This window comes from Tamandua tetradactyla, chromosome 8 (genome assembly GCF_023851605.1).
Source record: "Tamandua tetradactyla isolate mTamTet1 chromosome 8, mTamTet1.pri, whole genome shotgun sequence".
Taxonomy (NCBI): Eukaryota; Metazoa; Chordata; class Mammalia; order Pilosa; family Myrmecophagidae; genus Tamandua; species Tamandua tetradactyla.
In genome coordinates, this window is record NC_135334.1 from 74,497,244 (window position 1) to 74,524,881 (window position 27,638).

A 27,638-nucleotide genomic window follows, 5' to 3' on the forward strand; every position below is an offset into this window, starting at 1 on the left:
CTTAACTAAAAAGGTGATTATCTATTTAATGTGTAAGAATAACCTCAAGGATAATCTCTTGACTCTGGAATCTCTCAGCCATTGACACTTTATTTTGTCTCATTTCGCTCTTCTCCCTTTTGGTCGAGAAAGTTTTCTCAATCCCTTGATGCTGAATCTCAGCTCATTCTAAGGGTTTTCTCAATCCCTTGATGCGGAGTCTCAGCTCATTCTAAGATTTCTGTCCCACATTGCCAGGAAGGTCCACACACCTGGGAGTCATGTCCCACATAGATAGGGGGAGGGAAGAGAACCTCTTTTGCTGCTCAGATGTGGCCTCTCTCTCCAGCCAACAAAACAAGCAAACTCATTGCCTCACTTATTCATTTAACCTCATCTCCTCAGATTTTCAGCCAAAGAAAGAGTTTTCCTTCAACCAGACTCCTGACTCCAAAAATCCTTCTTATAGCCCAAACAGGAAGACAAACTGTGTGTCTGGGCTTGGGGGATGGTGGCAAGGGAGGTGGAAAGAGTGGCATTGCCCCAAACAGAGGGCTTGTTAGACAAACTCAGCTTTAAGACAAACTATTTTGCTTCTTTCATTGTGATTGGCCACCCCAAAGCTCTCTTAAATTACAAATTCAGGAGCCGATCTACTGTTTACCATTATTGTAAAAACAGAATCTTGCCTATATATCTAACTGGCCTCCTTGTTGACACCTAAGTTTGCAGCAGTTGATACAGCAAGGACTACTAGGACAATTCCTGGCATCATATCTACTTTGTCCTCCTCTCCTCATCCTCGGGCTTTGAGGAATTGCTCCGCCCATCCCAGGATCTGTAACCCCAAGAAAGAAATAGGTCAAATCTACTCTGTAGATTTGGACAGAGGGCCAGAGGGTGCAGAAAATCCTCTTATATCGCATGGCAAGCCAGAGACGAATTGGGACCCAGGACCCAGCCTCCTTGACCCAGACATCTCTCCTTGTACCTTAGGTGAGTCTTGATGTTCACATGAAAGGCACAAAATATAAGACGATTCTCTCTGAGGCCAGGGATACTGAGGACTTCTCTCTCTCTCTCCCCCTTGGCTGAGCAAAGCATGGGACCAAATCCAGTGGGAATGCTGTGGAGTTCAGTTGTCCCAGCCTGGATTCTCAATGTTGCAACCCACCTTTTCTCTGGCTTCAGGGATCCCTTTTTACTGTGAGCACACAGGACCAGGTCAAATTGGGCAGAGGCTGGTGTTCCTGAGCATTGAGGAGACATCCAAAAATAGATGGGGGCAGTGTCACATTTCTGAGCAGCTGTGTGGGGGGAGGTACAAGTAGGGGAGGATTGACAGTATAAAGGAGAAACCTGTCCTCCCCCTTCCCTGGTGGCTAGTGCAGGAGACCAGCCCAGACTACCCCACCCTGGAGAAGGCTCAGGTAAGGGGGAGCCTTGGAGGCCGGGCAGGAAAAGGATTTTGTAAGGGGAAGTTTGGGGGATTAATGGTGGAGTTTCAAGAATAATAAGGGAAAGTCTCACGGAACCTTTGACTGGAGAAGTTTGGGATCCCTAGAGAAGTTTGGGGCCATTGGGAAGTTTGGAGATCCATGAGGAAAGATTTAGGCATCGTTGCAAAGAGCGAGGGCCTAGATGAGGGGAAACTAACAAAAGCAGTGCCCTAAGCAGGATTAGAGGAAGAAGAGAATGACAGCTCCCTTGGACTATGAAAAGAGCAATTGAGCAGCATACCTACTTGCTCACCTTCCATGTTCTCCCCAACTATCAGTCTGGTCCCCACTCCATCTCTCCATGACATATTTTTTTCCTGTCAGTTTTTGGCACAGAGGATTTTTAAGCAGGTAAGTAATATAACCAGAGTTGTCTTTTAGAAATATTGCTCTCCCTGTTCCATGGAGGATGTATTAGCACAGGTGACAGTGGAAACAGGGAGATCAGTGAGGGGTGGGTGTAAATCTGATCCAGGGAAGGAGATGTGGAGATGGGCAAAGGGAAGGAGAATGTACGACTAAATTGAACCTAAAGAGGAATTTATCACAAGGATTCCAGGAAATCTCAAGGAACCCAAGGGCCAGAAGTAAAGAGCTCCCACGAACACAAGGAGGAGTCTCACTTCACTTGGGCTTTGGAAGCAGCTCTTTCTTTCTTTCAGCCCGCTCTTTCCTCTTACACTGGGGATCTCATCCCTTCCCTAACTTCAGTAAACCCAGGACCCCCCAATTCTTTCTTCTTATGGTTTATTCTGTTATCTCCTGGACATCTATCTGCCCCTGAAGAGTCCACATGTTCCAAACTGAATTCACCATTTCCCCTTCAAGCCTGCTCAGTTATTCAATATATATATTTTTGAGCACCTACTATGTGCACCATGCTGCTGTTAGGACTAAAGTAAGAGCAAGATGAGCTTTTAAATCTACTCTGTTCCTTCTCTGTGTTTCTAGTTTGGAGAATGGAATCCTGGATGTCTTGCCCAATTTTTCTCTCTCTCTCATTCCCTACATCCCATCAGACACCAAATCTAATAGATTCAACCCTAGTAATTCTGGTTCCAATCTCATGCCCATTACTTTAGTAAAGGCAATATCATCCAATGTCCTTAGTCTGACCTCACAGTTCTCACTCCCTACCCCAAGTTTATCTCTCTCACTGTCTTATCTCTCTCTAGGACAGAGATGGAGACAGAAACAGAGCAGTGGAGAGGCAGTGAAAGATATAGAGGCAGTGAGCTTTTAGTACATAACCATTTTACCATATGCCACAAAATCTCAGTGTCATAAAACAAACATTTATCATCATGCTGTGGGTCTTCAGGTCTTCATGTGTTGGCCTCAGTTCTGCTGTTTGTATGATTATTCTAGGGCCCAGGCTGAAGGATCAGCTCTCTTCCACATCCTTATGGTTTGTAATCCAAAAGAAAGAAAGATTCTCCATCTTAGTTTTGGCTTCCCCAAAGCAGACACAGAAACAACGACTTGGCTACAGTAAGCTTGTTTGTGAGGTGATTCCAGAAAATACAATGAAAAATGGAAAAGTGAACAGAGAAGAGATAAAAGCCAAAAACTGAGTTAATAAGCAGGTAACCACTGGTGTTAACTGGGGCTCAGTCCCACTTGGGACGCTCTGAGGGTCAGGAAATCTGACTTCCCTCCATATTGGTTGAAAGCTGTCCTTATGGATATTAAGTCCCCTGCATTTTTTTTTATTAATTAAAAAAATTAACTAACACAACATTTAGAAATCATTCCATTCTACATATGCAATCAATAATTCTTAATATCATCACATAGATGTATGATCATCATTTCTTAGTACATATGCATCGATTTAGAAAAAGAAATAGCAAGACAACAGAAAAAGAAATAAAATGATAATATAGAGAAAAAATAAAAATAAAAAATACAAAAATATATAAGAAAAAAAACAACTACAGCTCAGATGCAGCTTCATTCAGTGTTTTAACATAACTACATTACAATTAGGTAGTATTGTGCTGTCCTTTTTTTTTTTTTTTTTTTAGAAATCATACCATTCTACATATGCAATCAGTAATTCTTAACATCATCACATAGATGCATGATCATCGTTTCTTAGTACATTTGCATCGGTTTAGAAGAACTAGCAATATAACCGAAAAAGATACAGAATGTTAATATAGAGAAAAAAAATAAAAGTAATAATAGTAAGAACAAAAAAAACAAAACAAAAACCTATAGCTCGGATGCAGCTTCATTCAGTGTTTTAACATGATTACTTTACAATTAGGTATTATTGTGCTGTCCATTTTTGAGTTTTTGTATCTAGTCCTATTGCACAGTCTGTATCCCTTCAGCTTCAATTACCCATTATCTTACCCTGTTTCTAACTCCTGCTGAACTCTGTTACCAATGACATATTCCAAGTTTATTCTCGAGTGTCGATTCACATCATTGGGACCATACAGTATTTGTCCTTTAGTTTTTGGCTAGACTCACTCAGCATAATGTTCTCTAGGCCCATCCATGTTATTACATGCTTCATAAGTTTATCCTGTCTTAAAGCTGCATAATATTCCATCTTATGTATATACCACAGTTTGTTTAGCCACTCGTCTGTTGATGGACATTTTGGCTGTTTCCATCTCTTTGCAATTGTAAATAATGCTGCTATAAACATTGGTGTGCAAATGTCCATTTGAGTTTTTGCCCTTAATTCCTTTGAGTAGATTCCCAGCAATGGTATTGCTGGGTCGTATGGCAATTCTATATTCAGCTTTTTGAGGAACCGCCAAACTGCCTTCCACGGTGGTTGCACCATTTGACATTCCCACCAACAGTGGATAAGTGTGCCTCTTTCTCCACATCCTCTCCAGCACTTGTCATTTTCTGTTTTGTTGATAATGGCCATTCTGGTGGGTGTGAGATGATATCTCATTGTGGTTTTGATTTGCATTTCTCTAATGGCCAGGGACATTGAGCATCTGTTCATGTGCCTTTTGGCCATTTGTATTTCCTCCTCTGAGAGGTGTCTATTCAAGTCTTTTTCCCATTTTGTAATTGGGTTGGCTGTCTTTTTGTTGTTGAGTTGAACAATCTCATTATAAATTCTGGATACTAGACCTTTATCTGATATGTCGTTTCCAAATATTGATTCCCATTGTGTAGGCTGTCTTTCTACTTTCTTGATGAAGTTCTTTGATGCACAAAAGTGTTTAATTTTGAGGAGCTCCCATTTATTTATTTCCTTCTTCAGTGCTCTTGCTTTAGGTTTAAGGTCCATAAAACTGCCTCCAATTGTAAGATTCATAAGATATCTCCCTACATTTTCCTCTAACTGTTTTATGTTCTTAGACCTAATGTTTAGATCTTTGATCCATTTTGAGTTAACTTTTGTGTAGGGTGTGAGATATGGGTCTTCTTTCATTCTTTTGCATATGGATATCCAGTTCTCTAGGCACCATTTGTTGAAGAGACTGTTCTGTCCCAGGTGAGTTGGCTTGAATGCCTTATCAAAGATCAAATGTCCATAGATGAGAGGGTCTATATCTGAGCACTTTATTCGATTCCATTGGTCGATATATCTATCTTTATGCCAATACCATGCTGTTTTGACCACTGTGGCTTCATAATATGCCTTAAAGTCAGGCAGTGCAAGACCTCCAGCTTCGTTTTTTTCCCTCAAGATGTTTTTAGCAATTCGGGGCAACCTGCCCTTCCAGATAAATTTGCTTATTGGTTTTTCTATTTCTGAAAAATAAGTTGTTGGGATTTTGATTGGTATTGCACTGAATCTGTAGATCAGTTTAGGTAGGATTGACATCTTAATTATATTTAGTCTTCCAATCCATGAACACGGTATGCCCTTCCATCTATTTAGGTCTTCTGTGATTTCTTTTAGCAGTTTTTTGTAGTTTTCTTTATATAGGTTTTTTGTCTCTTTAGTTAAATTTATTCCTAGGTATTTTATTCTTTTAGTTGCAATTGTAAATGGGATTCGTTTCTTGATTTCCCCCTCTGCTTGTTCATTGCTAGTGTATAGAAATGCTACAGATTTTTGAATGTTGATCTTGTAACCTGCTACTTTGCTGTACTCATTTGTTAGCTGTAGTAGTTTTGTTGTGGATTTTTCCGGGTTTTCGACATATAGTATCATATCGTCTGCAAACAGTGATGGTTTTACTTCTTCCTTTCCTATTTTGATGCCTTGTATATCTTTTTCTTGTCTAATTGCTCTGGCTAGAACCTCCAACACAATGTTGAATAATAGTGGTGATAGTGGACATCCTTGTCTTGTTCCTGATCTTAGGGGGAAAGTTTTCAATTTTTCCCCATTGAGGATGATATTAGCTGTGGGTTTTTCATATATTCCCTCTATCATTTTAAGGAAGTTCCCTTGTATTCCTATCCTTTGAAGTGTTTTCAACAGGAAAGGATGTTGAATCTTGTCAAATGCCTTCTCTGCATCAATTGAGATGATCATGTGATTTTTCTGCTTTGATTTGTTGATATGGTGTATTACATTAATTGATTTTCTTATGTTGAACCATCCTTGCATACCTGGGATGAATCCTACTTGGTCATGATGTATAATTCTTTTAATGTGTTGTTGGATACGATTTGCTGGAATTTTATTGAGGATTTTTGCATCTATATTCATTAGAGAGATTGGCCTGTAGTTTTCTTTTTTTGTAATATCTTTGCCTGGTTTTGGTATGAGGGTGATGTTGGCTTCATAGAATGAATTAGGTAGTTTTCCCTCCGCTTCGATTTTTTTGAAGAGTTTGAGGAGAGTTGGTACTAATTCTTTCTGGAATGTTTGATAGAATTCAGATGTGAAGCCGTCTGGTCCTGGACTTTTCTTTTAGGAAGCTTTTGAATGACTGATTCAATTTCTTTACTTGTGATTGGTTTGTTGAGGTCATCTATTTCTTCTTAAGTCAAAGTTGGTTGTTCATGTCTTTCCAGGAACCCGTGCATTTCATCTAAATTATTGTATTTATTAGCGTAAAGTTGTTCATAGTATCCTGTTATTACCTCCTTTATTTCTGTGAGGTCAGTAGTTATGTCTCCTCTTCCATTTCTGATCTTATTTATTTGCATCCTCTCTCTTCTTCTTTTTGTCAATCTTGCTAAGGGCCCATCAATCTTATTGATTTTCTCATAGAACCAACTTCTGGTCTTATTGATTTTCTCTATTGTTTTCATGTTTTCAATTTCATTTATTTCTGCTCTAATCTTTGTTATTTCTTTCCTTTTGCTTGCTTTGGGATTAGTTTGCTGTTCTTTCTCCAGTTCTTCCAAGTGGACAGTTAATTCCTGAATTTTTGCCTTTTCTTCTTTTCTGATATAGGCATTTAGGGCAATAAATTTCCCTCTTAGCACTGCCTTTGCTGCATCCCATAAGTTTTGATATGTTGTGTTTTCATTTTCATTCGCCTCGAGGTATTTGCTAATTTCTCTAGCAATTTCTTCTTTGACCCACTCGTTGTTTAGGAGTGTGTTGTTGAGCCTCCACGTATTCGTGAATTTTCTGGCACTCCGCCTATTATTGATTTCCAACTTCATTCCTTTATGATCTGAGAAAGTGTTGTGTATGATTTCAATCTTTTTAAATTTGTTAAGACTTGCTTTGTGACCCAGCATATGGTCTGTCTTTGAGAATGATCCATGAGCACTTGAGAAAAAGGTGTATCCTGCTGTTGTGGGATGTAATGTCCTATAAATGTCTGTTAAGTCTAGCTCATTTATAGTAATATTCAGATTCTCTATTTCTTTATTGATCCTCTGTCTAGATGTTCTGTCCATTGATGAGAGTGGTGAATTGAAGTCTCCAACTATTATGGTATATGAGTCTATTTCCCTTTTCAGTGTTTGCAGTGTATTCCTCACGTATTTTGGGGCATTCTGGTTCTGTGCGTAAATATTTATGATTGTTATGTCTTCTTGTTTAATTGTTCCTTTTATTAGTATATAGTGTCCTTCTTTGTCTCTTTTAACTGCTTTACATTTGAAGTCTAATTTGTTGGATATTAGTGTAGCCACTCCTGCTCTTTTCTGGTTGTTATTTGCGTGAAATATCTTTTCCCAACCTTTCACTTTCAACCTATGTTTATCTTTGGGTCTAAGATGTGTTTCCTGTAGACAGCATATAGAAGGATCCTGTTTTTTAATCCATTCTGCCAATCTATGTCTTTTGATTGGGGAATTCAGCCCATTGACATTTAGTGTTATTACTGTTTGGATAATATTTTCCTCTAACATTTTGCCTTTTTATTATATATATCATATCTGACTTTCCTTCTTTCTACACTCTTCTCCATACTTCTCTCTTCTGTCTTTTCGTTTCTCACTCTAGTGCTCCCTTTAGTATTTCTTGCAGAGCTGGTCTCTTCGTCACAAATTCTCTCAGTGACTTTTTGTCTGAGAATGTTTTAATTTCTCCCTCATTTTTGAAGGACAATTTTGCTGGATATAGGAGTCTTGGTTGGCAGTTTTTCTCTTTTAGTAAGTTAAATATATCATCCCACTGTCTTCTAGCCTCCATGGGTCTGCTGAGAAATCTATACATAGTCTTATTGGGTTTCCCTTGTATGTGATGGATTGTTTTTCTCTTGCTGCTTTCAAGATCCTCTCTTTCTCTTTGACCTCTGACATTCTAACTAGTAAGTGTCTTGGAGAACGCCTATTTGGGTCTAATCTCTTTGGGGTGCGCTGCACATCTTGGATCTGTAATTTTAGGTCTTTCATAAGAGTTGGGAAATTTTCAGTGATAATTTCTTCCATTAGTTTTTCTCCTCCTTTTCCCTTCTCTTCTCCTTCTGGGACACCCAAAACACGTATATTTGTGCGCTTCATATTGTTCTTGAGTTCCCTGATACCCTGTTCAAATTTTTCCATTCTTTTCCCGATAGTTTCTGTTTCTTTTTGGAATTCAGATGTTCCATCCTCCAAATCACTAATTCTATCTTCTGTCTCTTTAAATCTATCATTGTAGGTATACATTGTTTTTTCCATCTTTTCTACTTTATCCTTCACTTCCATAAGTTCTGTGATTTGTTTTTTCAGTTTTTCTATTTCTTCTTTATGTTCAGCCCATGTCCTCTTCATGTCCTCCCTCAATTTATCGATTTCATTTTTGAAGAGGTTTTCCATTTCTGTTCGTATATTCAGCATTAGTTGTCTCAGCTCTTGTATCTCATTTGAACTATTGGTTTGTTCCTTTGACTGGACCATATTCTCAATCTTCTGAGCGTGGACAGTTATCTTCTGCTGCTGGCGTCTGGGCATTTAGTCAGATTTCCCTGGGTGTCGGACCCAACAAGGTTGTAAGATTTTTCTGTGAAATCTCTGGGTTCTGTTTTTCTTCTTCTGCCCAGTAGGTGGCGCTCGTGGCACATGTTTGTCCGCGGGTCCACCAGTAAAAGGTGCTGTGGGTCCTTTAACTTTGGAAAACTCTCGCCGTCCGGAAGGTTCGCTAGCCGAAGCGGCTTGGAAGAGTGCCAGCCGGCCCGGGGTCCGAACGTGGGGAGGGTCGCTGGCCCCCGCAGCCTGGGAAAGCGCCCGTCCGAATTTCCTAGTCGGCCCAGGGCACCAAGCTTGGCGGGAGGGCGCCAGCCGCAGCGGCCCGCCCGGGAGAGTGCACATTCCCGGGGAGTCACGGGTTTGGAAGGGGCCCCCCCGTCGCCGTTCTCCACGGCCTGGGGATTTCCGATCCAATTCTCTCAGTTGGTCCGGGGGGCCCTGCCGCCGCGGTTCGAGGGGACCGCCTGTCCAATTCTCCCAGCCGGCCCGGGGAGGGGGAAGGGAGTGACTCCGACCGCTTGCCGCCCCGCCCGGGGAATCCCGCACCCCTCGGCGATCTCACCAGAGAGGGTTCTCTCAGCCAGCCAGCCGTTCCAGGATGGGCTACGCTGTCTTTTTTATCTCTGTCGTGGCTTTGGGAGCTGTTCTGTATCGTTTCTACTCCCCTAGTAGCTGTCCTGGAGGAGAAACTAAGATCTGCGCTTCTTACTAAGCCACCATCTTCTAAGTCCCCTGCATTTTTCGGCTGCCCTGTGCTTGCACTGAGCAATTTCCCAGGATGCTGGAGAAAGCCTTAGGTACAGAAAGATGTAGGGCACTGAAGGTGAAAAGCCATCAATATTCATGAGAACAATCCATGCCACTTATGTGTCCACTTATGTGAATTGGGAAATCAACAGTGTGTGGTACACTCTTTCTCTCCCAGCATCCATATATCAAATCCCAGGAAAGACTGATCTACTTGGGTCATGTGTCCAACCCTGTACCAATCACAATGACCAAGGCATTAGAGTACCAGTTATGCATCATGTGTCCACACCACAGGAGAGCACAGAGTAACAAAAACCCCACTTAGATACTATGGACTGGATTCTCCATGGGAAAGAAGAGCTCTATTTCAGAAACACAGGCTTAAAGAATCTTGGAATATTAGAATCAAGAACTCTCAAAATCTGGGACTCTTTAATCCTAAATACAAAAACAATCCTTGTGTTTTAAAATTAATGTAGTTATTTTTATTAGAGAAGTTGGAGATTTACAGAATGATCATGCAGAAAATACAGAGTTTCCATATACCCGACCCATTTAAAATATTTTGTAGGAGTATGGTATATTTGTTACAATTGATGAGAGAATATTATAATTGTACTATTGACTATAGTTCATAGTTTACATCAGGGTTCACTGTGTTGCACAATCCTGTGGGGTTTTTTCCCCTTATTCTAGCAACATATATACCTTCTAAAACCGCCCCTTTATAACCACTGTAATTCAGTGATGTTAATTACATTCACAACGTGACATTATCATCACCAATATACACTAACAAAACTTTTCCACCATCCCAAACAGAAACCTGCATAAACTAAGAATTAACTTCCCAATTCCCTACCTGCACCCCAGAATCTATAATATAGATTCTGACTCTATTAATTTGCTTATTCTAATTATTTCCTATCAGTGAGATCATACAATGTTTGTCCTTTTGTGTCTGGCTTTTTGCACTTAACATGATGTCTTCTAGATTCATGCACGTTGTCACATGTATCAGAACTTTGTTCCTCTTCACAGCTGAATGATATTCCCTTCGATGTATATACCACATTTTGTGTATCCATTTGTCAGTTGATAGACCTTGCGTTGCTTCCATCTTTTGGCAATTGTGAATAATGCCACTATGAACATTGGTGTACAAATGTTTGTCACATTTCTGCTTTAATTCTTTGGGGTATTTACCTAGAAGGGGGATTGCCAAGGTATGTGGAAATTCTATATTTTACTTTCTGAAGAATCACCAAGCTCTTTTCCACAGCAGCTGCACCATTTTACATTTTCACCAATAGTGAATGAGTGTTTCTATTTCTCCACATCCTTTCCAACACTTGTTACTTTTCATTTTCTTAGTAGTAGCCACTAGTGGGTATGAAATGGTCTCATGTAGTTTTGATTTGCATTTCCCTAATGGCTAATGATGTTCAGCATCTTTTCATGTGCTTTTTTTTGCCATATGTAAATCTTCTTTAGAGAAATGTGTATTCATTTCCTGGAGCCTGCCCATGCCAAAAAAAAAAAAAAAAAAAACACAAAAATGTCTATTCAGGTCTTTTGCCCATTTTTAAACTGCGTTGTTTGTCTTTTTATTGATGAGTTATAGGATTTCTGTATAAATCCTGGATTTCTTAATAAATACTAGATATTAAATCCTTATCAGATATGTGGCTTCCAAATATTTTCTCCCATTCTGTAAGTTGTCTTTTTACTTTCATGATAAAGTCCTTTGAGGCACAAAAGTTTTTAATTTTGATGAAGTCTCATCTATTTATTTTTTTCTTTTGGGTGTAAAGTCTAAGAAACCATTAAGCAATACATGCTAGCTCAAGTAATAGGGCATTTATCATATGTATGCACATGTGTAGGAACCCAGGAAAAACAGGACAGCCAGGTCCCAGGAAGGGCAAAAACCATAGCAAAGTCAGTGTTGTAAGAGGAGGATGTGTGGTTAAAGCCAAGTCACAGTTTTCAATTGAGTTCACACCTTCATTCTAAGAAACAAAACCTCAAGAGTTTTTCTGGACTTGTTATTTAACAGTCTCAAAGCACTGATTGCAGAAAGGGTTTCTAACAACAAGCTTCCACAGAGGCCCTTTATTTCCTTTCCCGCTTCTTTCCATGCAACCTGGGCCTGGAATTCATTCTTTTCCTGATGCTGAATTAGAGCCCTGGCAGTTCCAGTGTATGTGCTTGATTAGCTGCCCCTGCAAACTCTAATACTGTAAGGAATAGTCATCCCAGCGCATGGTCCTTTCATTCATTACCTCTTTATATCTTTCCATGACCTGAAGGGGCCAGCCTCTCCAAGAACAGCAACTAGTTTCAGCCCCCTGTCCCATACCACCACCCCTTTCCAACATGAAAACGTCAGAATAGGTTATAGCCCAAATACCCCTAATGTTTGGGAAAAGGATCAAAAGAAAAGGAGGCGTTATAACACAGAAGACAGGATTTAACAAATGAGTATGACTGCTGAATCATTGTATTGCAATTTTTTTTAGTCTCCAGTGTCCTGGAGGAGCTAGAAGGGAAATCTGAAATTGTGGAACTGTAACCCATACCAAACTCTGAAATCTGTTCTAAAACTACTTGTTGCAATGTACTTTGATATTTATTGCTTTTGTGTATATATATTTTCCAATTTAAAATGTTGAAAAAATGTTTTTCTATGGCAGCAGCTGCCAAGCCCTCCAAAGCTTTTTCTTTGGTAGATTACAAGAGACCACAGACAAGAGCTCAAGCAGTTTTTCCCTACCACATACTATGCCCATTAACATTACCTCCTCGAAAGAGGACCGCGCCTCATGCCTTACACCCCACTATGACCCCATTTTCAATTCCATATATTCTGTACTTCCACTGATCGGCTCTCCATTTAAACCTCACTCTCAGTACAAATTTATTTATTTTATTTTTTTAACTTTTTTATTGTATAGTATAACATATATATACAAAGCAAAGAAATAAAATTGCAATAGTTTTCAAAGCACTCTTCAATAAGTAGTTACTGGACAGATCTCAGAGTTTACCTTGAGCTACCATATGATCCTCTCAGATTTTTCTTTCTAGCTGCTCCAGAATATAGGAGGCTAGAAGGCTTAAATATTTTTTTAGCATCACAATTGATTTTTTTTCCTTCTTCTTTTTGTGAAAAATAATATATATACAAAAAAGCAATAAATTTCAAAGCACAGCACCAAATTAGTTGTTGAACATATTTCAGAGTTTGACATGGGTTACAATTCCACAATTTTAGGTTTTTACTTCTACCTGCTCTAAGATACTGGAGACTAAAAGAGATATCAATTTAATGATTCAGCATTCATATTCATTTGTTAAATCCTATCTTCTCTGTATAACTCCACCATCACCTCTGATCTTTCCATCCCTCTTATTAGGAGTGTTTGGGCTAAGGCCATTCTAAATTTTCCATATTGGAAGGGTCTGTCACTAATATGGGGTAGGGAGATGGAACTATGGTACAAATTTATTTTAATTAAGCTCTGTTTGTGGGGGGGGGCGGCATTGCATGGGCCTGGAATCGCACTTGGGCCTCCTGCATGGCAGCTGTGCATTCTACCACCGAACCACCTATGCACCCTAATTAAGCTCTTTGCTTCTTAAAATTACACACTCCGTCTCCAGTTCCAAAGAACTTAAAAGCAGGGATGTATTTTGTCATTGTTGTTCGTAATTTTATCCTCAGTACCTGCTACATTAGAGATGCTCAAGAAATTTCTCTCGAATAAGTGAATAAGCAGGTTTTTGAGGGAAAGAAGACAACAAGTTTAGTTACAGACATATTAAATTTGACAAGAACTACTGCTAACTCCATTGCCCAGAGAAGCTCATATCTCAACTTAAATTGTATATAAGCCATTACAGAAAGGTTTAGAGAGTCATAAAAGTAAAGATACACAGACTTCCAGCATCTTAGAGTAACTGCACTATCAAAACTTAGGCCCCTCAGAGCCAGAAGGGATCATGGAGCAGGGGTTCTTCACCTGAATGAGATTAGGGGCTCAGGCAAAGCCACCCTGAAATTTATTTATTTATTTATTTATTTATTTATTTTATTTATTAATTTAAAAAATTGACAAACCAAATAAAACATCAACATATATAATCAGTAATTCACAATATTATCACTTAGTTGCATATTCATCATTTCTTAGACCATTTGCATTAATTCAGAAAAAGAAATAAAATGAACACAGAAAAGAAAAAAAAGATTATACCTACCATACCCCTTATCCCTCACTTTCATTGATCACTAGCATTTCAAACTAAATTTATTTTAGCATTTTCCCCCCTATTATTTATTTTTATTCCATATGTTCTACTCGTTTGTTGACAGGGTAGATAAAAGGAGCATCAGACACAAGGTTTTCCCAATCACACAGCCACGTTGTGAAAGCTATATCATTATTCAATCATCATCAAGAAATATGGCTACTGGAATACAGCTCTACATTTTCAGGCAGTTCCCTCCAGCCTCTCCATTACATCTTGGTTAACAGGATGATATCTACTTAATGCATAAGAATAACCTCCAGGATAACCTCTCAACTCTGTTTGGAATCTCTCAGCCATTGCCACTTTGTCTCATTTCACTCTTCCCTCTTTTGGTTGAGAAGGTTTTCTCAATCCCTTGATGCTGAGTCTCAGCTCATTCTAGGGTTTTTCTCAATCCCTTGATGCTGAGTCTCAGCTCATTCTAGGATTTCTGTCCCACGTTGCCAAGAAGGTCCACACCCCTGCCACCCTTAAATTTAAATGATACTTGTGTGAAGGTATATATGCCCATTTTCTGAGAAGAGTTTTCATCTTTCATCAAATTCCCAAATATAAAGAACCTTAACTACATTACCATTTTTATAAAAGCAAGAAAACAAATATCCATGAAATTATTTGTATATGCATAGATGATCTATAGAAGGATACATAAGAATATGGAACTCTGGGGATTTCAGGTTGGGGCTGGAGAGCTGATGAGAGAAAGACTTTTCACTGTACTGTTCACTTTTGTACTATTTAAATTTTGAACAATGGAAAGGTATTACTGTGCTGGTTTGAAAGGATGTATGTCCGCTAGAAAAGCCATGTTTTAATCTAAATCCCATTTCATAAAGTCAGGATAATCCCTATTCAATACTGTATGTTTGAAACCATAATCAGGTCATCTCCCTGGAGATGTGATTTAATCAAGAGTGGTTGTTAAGCTGCATTAGGTGATGACATGTCTCCACTCATCTGGGTGGGTCTTGATTAATTTCTGAACTCCTATAAAAGAGGAAAAATTTTGGAGAAAAAAGAAATTCAGAGGGAGCAGAATGGCATAGCCACAAGAAGCAGAGTCCATCACCTTTGGAGATGAAGAAGGAAAATGTCTCCCGGGGAGCTTCATGAAACAGGAAGCCAGGAGAAGAAGTTAGCAGATGACGCTATATTCACCACGTGCCCTTCCAGATGAGAGAGGAACACTGACCGTGTCACCATGTGCCTTCTCACTTGAGAGAGAAACCCTGAACTTCATCGGCCTTCTTGAACCAAGGTATCTTTCTCTGGATGCCTTAGATTGGACATGTCTATAGACTTGTTTTAATTGGACATTTTCTCGGCCTTGGAACTGTAAACTAGCATCTGATTAAATTCCCCTTTTTAAAAGCCATTCCATTTCTAGTATATTGCTTTCTGGCAGCTAGTAAACTAGACCAATTACCCTTTAGATATTAAATTAAAACTTTGAAGTAGTAAAATTAAAGTTATGACTTTATTAGTGATCAGAGAAATGCAAATTAAAAGGCAGATACAATTTTTGCCCACTAGTTATATGCAACATTTAAAAAAAAGATTAGTAACATCCAGCATTGGCGAAGATACAGAGAAAAGAGTACCCACATTCATTGTTGATAGGAGGGCAAACCGGTAACTTTCTAAATGGCAATATGGCAGTGACGGTCAAAATTAAAATATTCATATTCTTTGATTCTCCTTTTACTTCTTGAAATCTTCCCTATAAAATATGTATATAGGGCAGTGCACAGGTGGCTCAGTGGCAGAGTTCTCACCTGCTGTGCTGGAGACCCGGGTTTGATTCCCAGAGCCTGCCCATGTTAAAAAAAAAATGTACAGGGCAGGCCATGGTGGCTCAGCAGGCAAGAATGCTTGCCTGCCATGCCAGAGGACCCCGGGTTTGATTCCCAGTGCCTGCCCATGTCAAAAAAAACAAATGTACATAAGTATACAAAGATTTATGTAATTGGATACTCACTACAGTATTTGTGTAATAGCCCAAAACTAGGAAAAAACAAGCCTATGTCTATCAATAAGGAAATGGCTAAATTATGGTTTAATTATACTATGAAACACCATGTTGCCATCATAATGAACAAGTTAGATATATATTGCATTGACATGAAAGGAAGTTCAAGAGACATTGTTTCCTGGGAAAAAAAGGTTATAGGATATGTATGTCTAATCATGTTCCCTTTTTATATTTGAAAAAATAAAATAACATGTCATAGTCAGGTTCATGTGTCAACTTGGCCAAGTGGTGGTACCTGTTTGTCTAGTTGGGCAAGTGCTGGCCTGTCTGTTGCAATGAGGACATTTCATAGAATTAAATCATGATCATGTCAGCTGCATCCAAAGTAGATTCCATTTGTAATCGGCCAAGGGGAGTGTCTTCTGCAATGAGTGATGTTCAATCTAATCACTGGAAGCCTTTTAAGGAGGATTCAGAAGAGACAGGCTCTCTTCCTGCTTCAACTGGCGAGACTCTCCTGTGGATTTCATCCAGACCCTCCATCGGAATCGTCAGCTTCACAGCCTGCCCTGCGGATTTTGGACGCTGCATTCCCGCAGTCACGTGAGACACTTTATATTAAATTTTACATTTGCGAGTGTTTCCTGTTGATTCGGTTTCTCTAGAGAACCCTAATACAGAACACAAAAACAGACTGTATACAGATATGTGTGTAATATATTTTATTATATCTTCACATCATATATCATATCATATCATGTCACCAGACACTCCCCTCCTCACTGGCAGGCAAGGGTAAGAATGAGAAAGAAAAAAAGGGATCTGACATTGTGGTTCATATACTTCTTTTTTTGTTTTTTTAACAAGCATGTATTATGTTGTTTTAGTTTCCTTGCTGTTCAAACAAATATCATGCAATGCGGTGACTGAAACAACAGCAATTTATAACCTCATGGTTTTGAGGCTAAAAGAAAGTCCAAATGAAGGCATCATCAAAGTGATGCTTCCTTTCCAAAGACCAGCATTCTGTGGCTAGGTCTCAATCCTTGATCCTTGGCATTTCTGTCACATGGTGTTATAGTTTGCAAGCTGCCAGAATGCAATATACCAGAAACAGAACGGCTTTTAAAAAGGGGAATTTATTAAATTGCATGCTTACTGTTCAAAGGCCATGAAAATGTCCAAATTAAAGCAAGACTGTAGAAATGTTCAATCTAAGTTATCCAGGGAAAGATACTTGGTTCAAGAAGGCCAATGACATCCAGGGTTTCTCTTTTAGCTAGAAAGGCATATGGCGAGATCTGCTAGCTTTCTCTTCAACGGCTTCCCCAGGGCTCATCCATTCCGTTGACTCTGTTGGTTATGGTGGCTCTTGTGGTTCTAAAGCTTTTTCCAGAATAGTTCTCTCTTAAAGGGCTCCAGTAAGCAACCCCACCTTAAATGGGTGGAGCAAATCTCCATGGAAACCATCTAATCAAAAGTTACCACTCACAATTGGGTAGATCACATCTCCATGGAAACAATCAGAAAGCTCCCACCCAGCAATATTGAATGAGGATTAAAAAACTTGGCTTATCTGGAGTACACAACAAATTCAAACTGGCACATATGGCAATGCACATGGCAGCCTCTTCTGGTCTCTCAGTTGTCTTCTAGTTTCTGTTGAATTTCAGCTTCTTGCTTTCTGTGTTTATCTCCTACCTGTCTCAATTTCATTCTGCTTATAAAAGACTCCAATAATAGGATTAAGACCCATCATGGGCCAACCTTAACTGAAGTAACTTCATCAAAAGGACGTATTGACAATCTGTTGACATCCACAGGAATGGGTTAAATTTAAGAACATGTTTTTCTGGGGTATATACAGCTCCAAACCACCATACTTTGTAATAAAATAAATAGGGATAAAAAGAAAGCACTGACCTAGAAACCATCTGTTCCGTTTCTGACCCAATGCTGGAACATCCTCTTGGTGGGGCCACTTCAATCCTTCAGCGTGTCCGCCCACAGGGTGTGGGAGACTTGTGGATCCCTCCGTTACACTCTCTACTCCCCACCCTGCCCCTGTTCCCCCATTACCTGGGTATCTTTATCTATTCCTGCCCTAGAAGCACTTCAAGGCTTAAGGGAAGATGGCTTAATTCACAAGTCAGCAGAGAAAGGGCAGCACCTCTGGACTCCCAGGCCCTACTCTAAGCTTCTCCCTGGGGTGCTGATAGGGCCCCACCAGCTGACCACTCCTGAGTCTGCCCCTATTCCAGCTTCACATCCTCCATGAGGTAAAGCCAAGAGCCCTTACCATGACAGTCAAGTACTTTCTAGGCTGCCCCCAGTCAGCCTTTCCAACATTCCCACACCTCAGCTCTGCCGCACTAGATAAAGCATCCTTCTCTCTTTATATCTGAAATTTTCCTATTTCCAATGTCTTTGCTCTTCCCATGCCTGTTGCCCTAAAACTACTTTCCCTCTCGAAACCCCTAAGTCTCCACTTGTTAGAGCCTTGTTCTCTTATTCCTCCTTCAAGATCATGTTCATTTGTGACTCCTCCAGAAAATCTCTCATGTTCCTTCCTCCAGGAAGTTTCTCTCTCCCTCTTCTGAGACTCTGCGACTATTGTGTGACTCTGTATCCTAGGGCTGGAATGGCACAGACTAGGTGTCAACTAATGTTTATTAAACTCTACAGATAAACTCTCCCATTTTTCAGATGAGGAAACTGAGACCCAAAGAGAAATAGTAACTTGTGCAGGGTCACCTCCAACATGCAGACTCCTGCCATGATGTCTCTGCTGCTTGTGTCTGTGGGCCTCATGGAAGCCCTTCAGGTATGGGCAGAAATGGTCATCCTTCACCATTCCCATCCCAGTGGGGAGCTGAGCTGTTGGCTTCTTCTGAACTCTGGAAGAAGAAACAGAGGAAGGAGACAATTCCTATGCTTCCCTGAGGATCACTCAGCCGAAGGGGATAGTCCCAGACCCTGGTCTTGTTAAGCTTTCAGACAGTAGTTTCCAAACCCCTTTCTCTCCAGGTGTGTTTGGGGTCCTCAGCACCCTTCTCAGCAATACAAGCCCCACCTCAGTGTAGGGGTGGGGGAGGCTGGATGTAAGGGTCCCATTTTCTCCCAGCAGACTATTCTCTCACTCCTTAATGCTCCCTCTCCCTCAGGCTCAGAGCCACTCCATCACACGACGAGACCTCTTCTCTCAAGAAACACCCCTGGACATGGCCCCAGCCTCCTTTGATGATCAGTATGCTGGCTGTGCAATGGCCATGAAAGCTGTTCTCCCTGAACTCAACCACACAGAATTCCAGGTCAACAAGGTATATGCTGATGGCTGGGCAATAGCAAGCAGCCAATGGCAGGAGCGCCAGGCCTGGGGGCCTGGGTGGGGCCTCAGCACTACCCGTCTGCCGCCCCCACCCTTAGGCTTCCGCAGTGAGCATGGGGTGGCCCTCCTGGCCTATACTGCCAACAGCCCCTTGCACAAGGAGTTCAATGCAGCTGTGCGTGAGGCAGGACACTCCCGCGCCCACTACCTCCAGCGCTTCTCCTTCAAGACACTTCATTTCCTGTTGACCGAAGCCCTGCAGCTGCTTGGCAGGGACCAGCATCCATCCCAGTGCCGCCAGGTGTTCCGAGGGGTTCACGGCCTGCGCTTCCGGCCAGAAGGGCCTGGGGCCACTGTGAGGTTGGGGGGTTTTGCTTCTGCATCCCTGAAGAATGTTGCAGCCCAGCAGTTTGGTGAGGACACCTTCTTTGGCATCTGGACCTGCCTCGGGGCCCCTATCAAGGGCTACTCCTTCTTCCCTGGGGAGGAAGAGGTGCTGATTCCCCCTTTTGAGACCTTCCAGGTGGTCAATGCCAGCAGACCGGCCCAGGGTCCTGCCCGCATTTATCTTCGGGCCCTGGGCAAGCATAGCACATACAACTGCGAGTACATCAAAGGTGAGGAGGCTGGTATATGGGTGGAGAGTGGGCTTCCCCATCCATGAGGGACTTGGGCAAATCCCAGCCTCATCCTGTTTCTAGTGGATACATGCATAAATATTAAGAACATGCATAAATATTAAAAACATGCATAAATATTAAAAACAAACAAACAGTGAGGAGGACCCATTCATGTGCACTAGCCTCTCTTAACCTTCCATCCAAAGGGAGTCAAAACTTTCTTAAGGCATATGTTTCTCATCCCTGAAGGTTCGAGGCCAAAGCTGGCAGCTTGTTTTCTTAGAAGGCAGAAGAGGTATTCCTGACCAAGGCAAGGGGTTTCAGTCTTTCGACACAGAAAAGCAGACCGAGGAAGTCTTTTCTTCCAGCAGGAAGCTGAAAGAGAATTAAACTCTAGCCACAGCTCTGACACCCAGACTGCTGCTGTCAGATATGAATAAGAGCCTCATTTTTGGTTTCCAAGAGGAACTCATTTATTAGATTGAATAGAAATTATATTCTGTAGTCTGTGCCCCTAAATTCTAGTTTAGGCTGTGGTGAGGCAGGTCTTGGATGCTCCTCCTGTCCATTTCCCCATGACATGGCCAAAGGTGGAATTGTCAGGACCAGCCCAGGGTCTTGATCTTTAAAGGGGCTGGTGGGCTTCTATTCCCAGCTGTGATGTCCAGGGGATGGTGCACTTAGTTTTCATATTCAGAGGCAAGTTGTTGGCTGGAATCTTGGGCCACATCCAAAATGAGAGAAAGTCCAGTATCATTTCAGTTCTCCCTTGGACAGCATCATGAAATTGGGGACACTGAGGAAAGATGAGGAAGACGAGCAAAGAACACAAACTAGCCCCCTCCTTGCTAGAACCAAGCACAGGAGAGGGAGAGGTGAGCGTGGCAGGGATACCAAGCTGTAGGCCAGGTGAGCAGGAGGAGTGCCCCAGTATGGCCCCTGGCTTTGAAGGCCAGCTCCCTTCTGTTACAGATGGTCACAGATTGAGTCAAAGCTAGTCAGTGAGGTCCCACCATAAGGAAAAGCACCAGCTCTTTTTTTCCCCCACAAACCAAGCCAGGGTTGCCTCACCAGTGCTCAGACTCCTCTTTCCATCCTAAGTGTTTGTGAGCCTTTGATTCTTTATGGTTTCTTCCCTGCAGACAAGCAGTGCAAGTCTGGGCCCTGCCATTTGGATAATTCAGGTAAGGGGTGCAGGTATGTTGGGCTCATTTTGGGAATGGGCAGGCTCCCCTGGGGTTGGTCTCCTTACCCTGATGTTCCTCTTATAAGGAAACCACCCTCTTAATCATACTCAGACACCTGTAGGATGCTAACCTCTCCCAGATGACGTGTAGCGTGTGTATGGGGTGGTGGTGGGAGAAGCTTACACAGACCCTCCAAGCCGGGCCTACCCCCTCCCTCACAGGAGGCCACTGATCAGGCCCCTGAGAGATTCAGGTTGCACTGAGGTGAAGGAGGGAAGTGTTGCTCCCTATTAAGTCCTCCCCTCGTGCTTCTCCTCCTTCAGCTGCAGAACCACTGGCTCAGTTATTGGCCTCAGGGCTTCCTCAGACCCACCTTCCAAGGTGGAGTCCAGGCCTTGGGAGCTGGAGGGTTAAGCTGCCTTAACTCTGTTTGTGAACAACCCATTCTTTTTCAGTCTCCCTATCTGCCTAATAGACAACTTGGACTAGATGACTCCCAGGTCCCTTTCAGTTATGACTCTTTTCAGCCTCTATTTTCTCCCCACCATTCTCCATGGACTAGGAACTGTCAGACTGCCAGGCACATCACATCATCAATCCTTACCACAATCCAACGGTATAGGTACTATCATCATCCTTAAGGTACAAAGAACCAGCAACCAGCCCTGCACCACATAGCTCACAAAAGGAGGAGTCCAGACAGCCCCGCTCTAGAGCCAAACTCGGAACCACCACACTGGCTGGCTCCCACCCTCCCAGACATCATCTCATTTTATCCTGCCATTCACTGCTCTCAAGGAAGGAGGTAGATCAGGGATTACCCTCATTATATAGTAAAGGGAGACCCAGAAACAGAAGTGACTTGCCCAAGGTAACAAAGGGAATTAGTGGCAGATCTAGGACCAGAATCAGGTCTCCAGCCTCCAACTCAGACCTCGACTCTGGCGGTGCAGTTTCAAATACTGTAAGAGTCCAGGATTTTCATCCCAGGCAGTCCAGTGCCTCTCATACCAGGTTTTATGCAGAGCAGCAAGGTCAGCATCACTAGATCCCACCCAGGTTTCTAGCCCATATTCCGTACCATCCTGCCACACCTGCTTTGTGCTAATAGAAGGGGGTTAGACCTAATGATCTTTGAAGACGAGGGGCTCTCACTGGTTTCTTCATCTCCATCCACCTTCCTCCCTAAGTTCTGGCTCTTCACCTCACTTCATTTTGTTTTTTCATGTTCCTTATTTCATCCATCTCTCCCTCTCCTTCTCTCTGTTACACCACCTCTTTTTTCCCAGCAGCCATGCGTCGGGGTCCCCTGTCTGGATTCTGGTCCTTCCTACTGCTGCTCTGGTTCCTCGTGGTGGACGCCTTTCCAGAGACTTCAGGCCTGCTCAGATCCATCAGATGCTGACCAGCCCTGCCTGCCTCCTTTTCCCAACAGGAGGATTTTGGCCACGTGGATTTTTTAAATGTAGCCAAGATCTCTAGTGACCCCATCTGCAAGGAACTCTGGAACCTTCTCTGGCAGCTGCCAGGCCTTCTCGTGAAGAAACAGGAGAGAATTTGAGATTGAACCTGTTCTACTTTGCTAGCTGCCAGAATGCAATATACCAGAAACGGAATGGCTTTTAAAAGGGGGAATTTAATATGTTGCATGTTTACAGTTCAAAGGCCGAGAAAATGCCCCAATTAAAACAAGTCTATAGAAATGTCCAATCAAAGGTATCCATCCAGGGGAAGATACCTTGGTTCAAGAAGGCTGATGAAGTTCAGGGTCTTTCTCTCAAGTGAGAAGGCACATGGGGAACACAGTCAGGGCTTGTCTCTCAGCTGGAAGGGCACATGGTGAACACGGTGTCATCTGCTAGCTTTCTCTCCTGGCTTCCTGTTTCATGAAGCTCCCTGGGAGGTGTTTTCCTTCTTCATCTCAAAAGGTCGCTGGCTGGTGGACTCTCTGCTTCATGGTGCTGCAGCATTCTCTACTCTCCCTGAATCTTCCATTCTCCAAAACGTTTCTTCTTTATAGGACTCCAATAAACCAATCGAGACCCACCCAAATGGGTGGAGACATGTCGTCACCTAATCCAGTTTAACAACCACTCTGACTAAATCACATCATCCAGGGAGATGATCTGATTACACTTTCAAACGTACAGAATTGAATAGGGATTATTCTATCTTTATGAAATGGGATTTTGATTAAAACATGGCTTTTCTAGGGGGCATACATCCTCTTAAGCCAGCACAGAACCTTACTTAAGACTCCAGGAATGAGTCTTTGAACAGAGGTGGTGGGTCTCCAGACCAGGCAGCAACTCCCAGAGATAGAAGAGACTTCAACCGGTTTGGGAGCAGCTGGGGAAGAAAGCACTAGACTATGATATTGCTAGTGTTATTCAAATACCTTCCCTGTCCCCCTGGAGAGCTCCTCTTCACTACTCCAGGAAGCTTTCCCTGATCTCTCCCACCCTGCTGGGAAAGGGCCCTGCTCTGTGATTCTGTAGCCACTAGGTGCTCCCCTGTACATGTGTCCATGTCTGTCTCCTAGGTCAGAGTGTGAGCTTCCTGAGGGCAGGGACTGGGTCTGATCTATCAGTCTCCAGGGCCTCACACAGGGTGGGCACAGAGACAGCTCCAGGAAATGTGGGAAAGTCAGAAAGAAACAAATATCTTGTGAATGGCTGGTCCCTGCACTTTCCCTAGTTTGGACACTTTTGAGCTCTCAGAATGTCCGTGTGTAGGAATAGGTGAACTAATTCCAGAGGACAGAGAGCAGGGGAGATGGCAGAGAGAGCTTTGGACCCTCTGCCAGGGTCTCAATCAAATCCCATCATTTTCTCATCAGCACAGATGTAATTACTGCTTTGGTCTGTGAGTCTTGAGGTTCCTGGATTCCCAACTTCCACCGCCATGGGCCCCAAGGGTAAGACAGGATAGAAAGAAAGTGCCATACATACATTTACTTTATTATGAGCTGGGGTTTTGGTGCCAAATCTCTGTATGGTTCTCTGCTCTGGAAATTAGACCAGGAATCCCCAAACCCCTACCTTGAGCCCCCAGGTAGGGCTAGGCAAGACCTAGTTCCTGTAACAGCAGATGCCTGGTGTGCTGGTTTGGAGCTGCTATGTACCCTAGAAAAGGCCATGTTCTTTTCAACCATCCCTGTGGGTGTAGATCTATTGTTGGCAGGGCCTTTTAGTTAGATTATTTCAATTGAAATGTGACTCAGCCTGCTCAAGGTCGGTCTTAATCCCTCTACGGGGGTCCTTTAGGAGAGGATAAAAGATGGAACTGAGACAGAGAGAGAGAAAAAGAGACAAAGAAAGAGAGAGAAACTTAGAGAGAAAAACGCCCCAGGAGAGAAGGAAAAAGGGACCCCCAAGCAGTGAGAAAAAGAGCCACTGGAGCCAGAACCTGAAGGCAATGAAACTCAGGAAAGAAGGACCAAGAGATGCTGGCCATGTGCCTTCCTGGGTGACAGAGGAACCCTGGATGCCAACAGCCTTTTCTCAGAGCAGGTATCTTCTTCTCAATGCCTTCATTTGGACATTTTCATGGCCATAGAACTATAAATTTATAAACTAATAAATCCCCATTGTAAAAGCCAACCCATTTCAGGTATATTGCTTTCCAGAAGCTTTAGCAATCTAAAACACCAGGGAAAGATGAAACAAGAGCAAATAAAGCAGTTCTGTTCTTCTATAATAGCTTGTACTTTACCCACTAAAAGCTCCAACACCCAGCATGGAAATTCAGTTCCATCCTCCCAAGACTGTACTTTGATTTTGACCCTTCTTAGAGTTCCCTCCTCTTTACAAATTAGGGGAGTGGAAGAACTCTGGACTTCCCTTAGAAATCAGGGTAGGTGGCCAGCAAATACTCCCTCACGGTTGGTGAAGTCAGTAGTGCTCATCCTGATGAGAGGATGTCCCAAGCTCTTGGGTGCAGTGGGGAGAGACTGACTGGCTTGATTGAAGGCTAACAACCGCCATGGTCTTTGCCATCCCTGCCTGGTGGTGCTGTGGCTGCACCACCCTGAGCCCCAGTGCCAGCCCATCACAGGGCCTGCACCAGCACCAAAAGGCTCATGACTAAGGCCATGGAAAAGAAGATTCCCAGGAAGAAGCGGTCCATCACACGGGCCAGGCGTTTCCAGTCCTCATGGCGGCGCTGGGCAGCACGGTGGCTGCGGAAGGCGTTGGCAATGGTGGCCACATGATGCAGTAGGGCTTCTTGGTGGCACAGACACCGTGGCTCATGGCAAGGGCCTGTTGGTGGGCCAGCCCCTCTGTCAGGAGGCTGGGGACTGGGGAATGATTCCGGTGGCCGGGACTGCCCGCAAGGCTCCCCCCGTTCTCGCACGCACAGACTCCGTGCCAGGTGTCCCAGCAGGAGGACGCGAGCCCATGCTGGCACCGGGCGGGCATTGGGGCCACAGTAATGCAGGTTCATGATAAGGATGGTGAGTGCCGTAGAAAACGTGACCATGGTCATAGTGGCCATATAGTACTTTCCTGCAGAAAAGAGAGTGAGCTGGGGCTCAAAACACAAACACATGGTGTTTACCCCCACCCACAAAGGTCTTAGGACCCTCAAACCTTGAGAAAAAGAGCCACTGGAGCCAGAACCTGAAGGCACTGAAACAGGAAGTTTCATTCCCCAATGTAGTGAAGCAAGGCGGTGCTAAGCGCCAACATCTCTCTGCCACTCATTCCCACCAGTCAGTTCTCAGAAGCTACTAGCTCCTTAAGTGTCATCCTCACTCCTGGAGGCTGCCCTCACGCAAGATCCACCAAAGCCATGCTCTCAAATAGTATGGGCATGACCTTGGGCAAGTTACTGATTCTTTCTGTACACCAGGATAATCATACACCCTACCTCATGGGTTTGTGGTGATTCTTACCTGAGTTAATAAACACCGAGCACTGAGCAGAGTGTCTGGCACACAAGGGGAACTCAATATATTTTACCTATTAATATATATGGGGGACATCAACCTTCCAATTACACCATCAAGTCCTTGAGAAAAGCTTGTCTCCTTCCCACCCTGTCAGCGAGGAATATTCTCCCTGGAAGGGGCCTAACTCCTTTTCCCTCAATCTCAAGAGAGGGCATGCTCCCAGGACACACTCCTCTCTCACGCTCAAGTAGGGGCATCTCCCGATAAATCTTAGCATGATTTGAACAGTGAATAAAAATGTATTTGCAAAGTCCCCTTGGGGGAATGGCGAGAAAAGGGGAAAATTCGACTTCCCCATGTGGAGAATCCCTGATATTCTCACAAGCAGTGGGGACAACCAAATCAATAGGTCAAGCCCTCAATCTTGGGGTTTGTTCATATGAAACTTATACCTGCAAAGGATAGATTAAGCCTACTTAAAATTATGCCTATTAAGAGTCACCCCCAGAGAACCTGTTTTATTGCTCAGATATGGCCTATCTCTTTCTCAGCCAACATGGCAACCAAATGCACTGCCCTCCCCCTCTCTACAAGGGGCATGACTCCCAGGGGTGTGGACCTTCCTGGCAATGTGGGACAGAAATCCTAGAATGAACTGGGACTCAGCATCAAGGGACTGAGAAAACCTTCTAGACGGAAAGGGGGAAGAGAGAAATGAGACAAAATAAAGTGTCGGTGGCTGAGAGATTTCAAACCAGGTTGAGAGGTTATCCTGGAAGTTATTCTTACATATTTTATAGATAACCCCAGTTTAGTTTAAGGTGTGTCAGAGAGGCTGGAGGGAACTGCCTGAAACTGTAGAGTTGTGCTCCAGTAGCCATGTTTCTCTAAGATGATTGTATAATGATATAGTTTTCGCAATGTGACTGTGTGATTGCAAAAACTTTGTGTCTGATGCTCCTCTTATCTACAATATTGACAGATGAGTAAAAAATGTGGATTAAGAATGGATAAATAATGGGGGAACAAAGGTTAAAATCTATTGAGTGGATGGAAATGCTGGTGGTCAATGGAGGGGGTAAGGGGCTTGGTATATGTGAATTTTTTCTTTTTATTTCTTCTTCTGGAGCGATACAAATGTTCTACAAATTGATCATGGTGATGGATATACAAACTATGAGCTGATTTCGTTAGCCATTGACTGTACACCATACGCAGAATGCTTGTATGTCAAGAGCGTCATGCTTGTATGTTGTTTTGGTTTGATAATGCAAAATAAATGAAATTTTTAAAAAAGATGGTGCAACTCTGTGGACTGAAGTGGTCTCTGGCCCTGACTCCTCCCTTCTTGCTCGGTCCTAAGCGCTGCGCCCCGGACCCTGCACTGGAGGAGCCCCAGGCGTGTCAGCGGGGTGGGTGTAGGAACGGGGGAGATGGGGGCAGTGCCCGGGAGGAGAAGGGCTGTCCCGGACCCCGTGTCCCGGGAGAGCCCGCGCGCTCGCCAGCTCACCGATGAGCGGCACGCTCTCAGCCGGCGGCATACTCTCGGCCAGCAGCAGCTGGAAGACGGTGAGCGCCAACAGCACGGTGACACCCAGCGACACCTTCTCGCCCGAGTCGGCGGGCAGGTGGAAGGCGAGCGGTGCCAGCAGCGAGATGAGCACGCAGGGCAGCAGCAGGTTGCACACGTAGGCGGCGGCGCGGCGGCGCAGCAGCAGCGTGAAGGTCACGTCGGGGTAGGGCTCGGAGCAGCAGCCATAGGTGAGCACGCGCCGCCGCGCCGGCATGCCCAGCACGCGCCACTC

The 27,638-nt window shown here is 43.2% G+C and overlaps 2 protein-coding genes across 4 annotated transcripts; one reads left to right on the forward strand and one right to left on the reverse strand.

The window, feature by feature from the left end:
* Positions 1–242: 242 nt before the first annotated feature.
* Positions 243–27,099, forward strand: ART1 (ADP-ribosyltransferase 1). 3 transcript variants are annotated; one of them, XM_077113742.1, is made up of 6 exons: positions 243–1,409; positions 2,847–3,064; positions 18,511–18,628; positions 18,969–19,749; positions 20,895–20,936; positions 22,232–27,099. In XM_077113742.1, exons 3-6 carry the CDS (start codon positions 18,566–18,568, stop codon positions 22,342–22,344), a joined length of 999 nt encoding a protein of 332 aa, XP_076969857.1. In that variant the 5' UTR covers positions 243–1,409; positions 2,847–3,064; positions 18,511–18,565; the 3' UTR covers positions 22,345–27,099. The 3 variants fall into 3 exon arrangements, with proteins under 3 accessions (XP_076969857.1, XP_076969856.1, XP_076969858.1); XM_077113741.1 differs by lacking the exon at positions 2,847–3,064; XM_077113743.1 differs by lacking the exon at positions 243–1,409 and having other exon boundaries at positions 2,382–3,064.
* On the reverse strand, positions 24,954–27,620 carry CHRNA10 (cholinergic receptor nicotinic alpha 10 subunit). Its single transcript, XM_077113744.1, has 2 exons — positions 27,344–27,620; positions 24,954–25,447 (listed from the first exon to the last, which is right to left on the reverse strand). The coding sequence occupies exons 1-2, from the start codon at positions 27,618–27,620 to the stop codon at positions 24,990–24,992; spliced, it is 735 nt and encodes a 244-aa protein (XP_076969859.1). The 3' UTR covers positions 24,954–24,989.
* Positions 27,621–27,638: the final 18 nt, after the last annotated feature.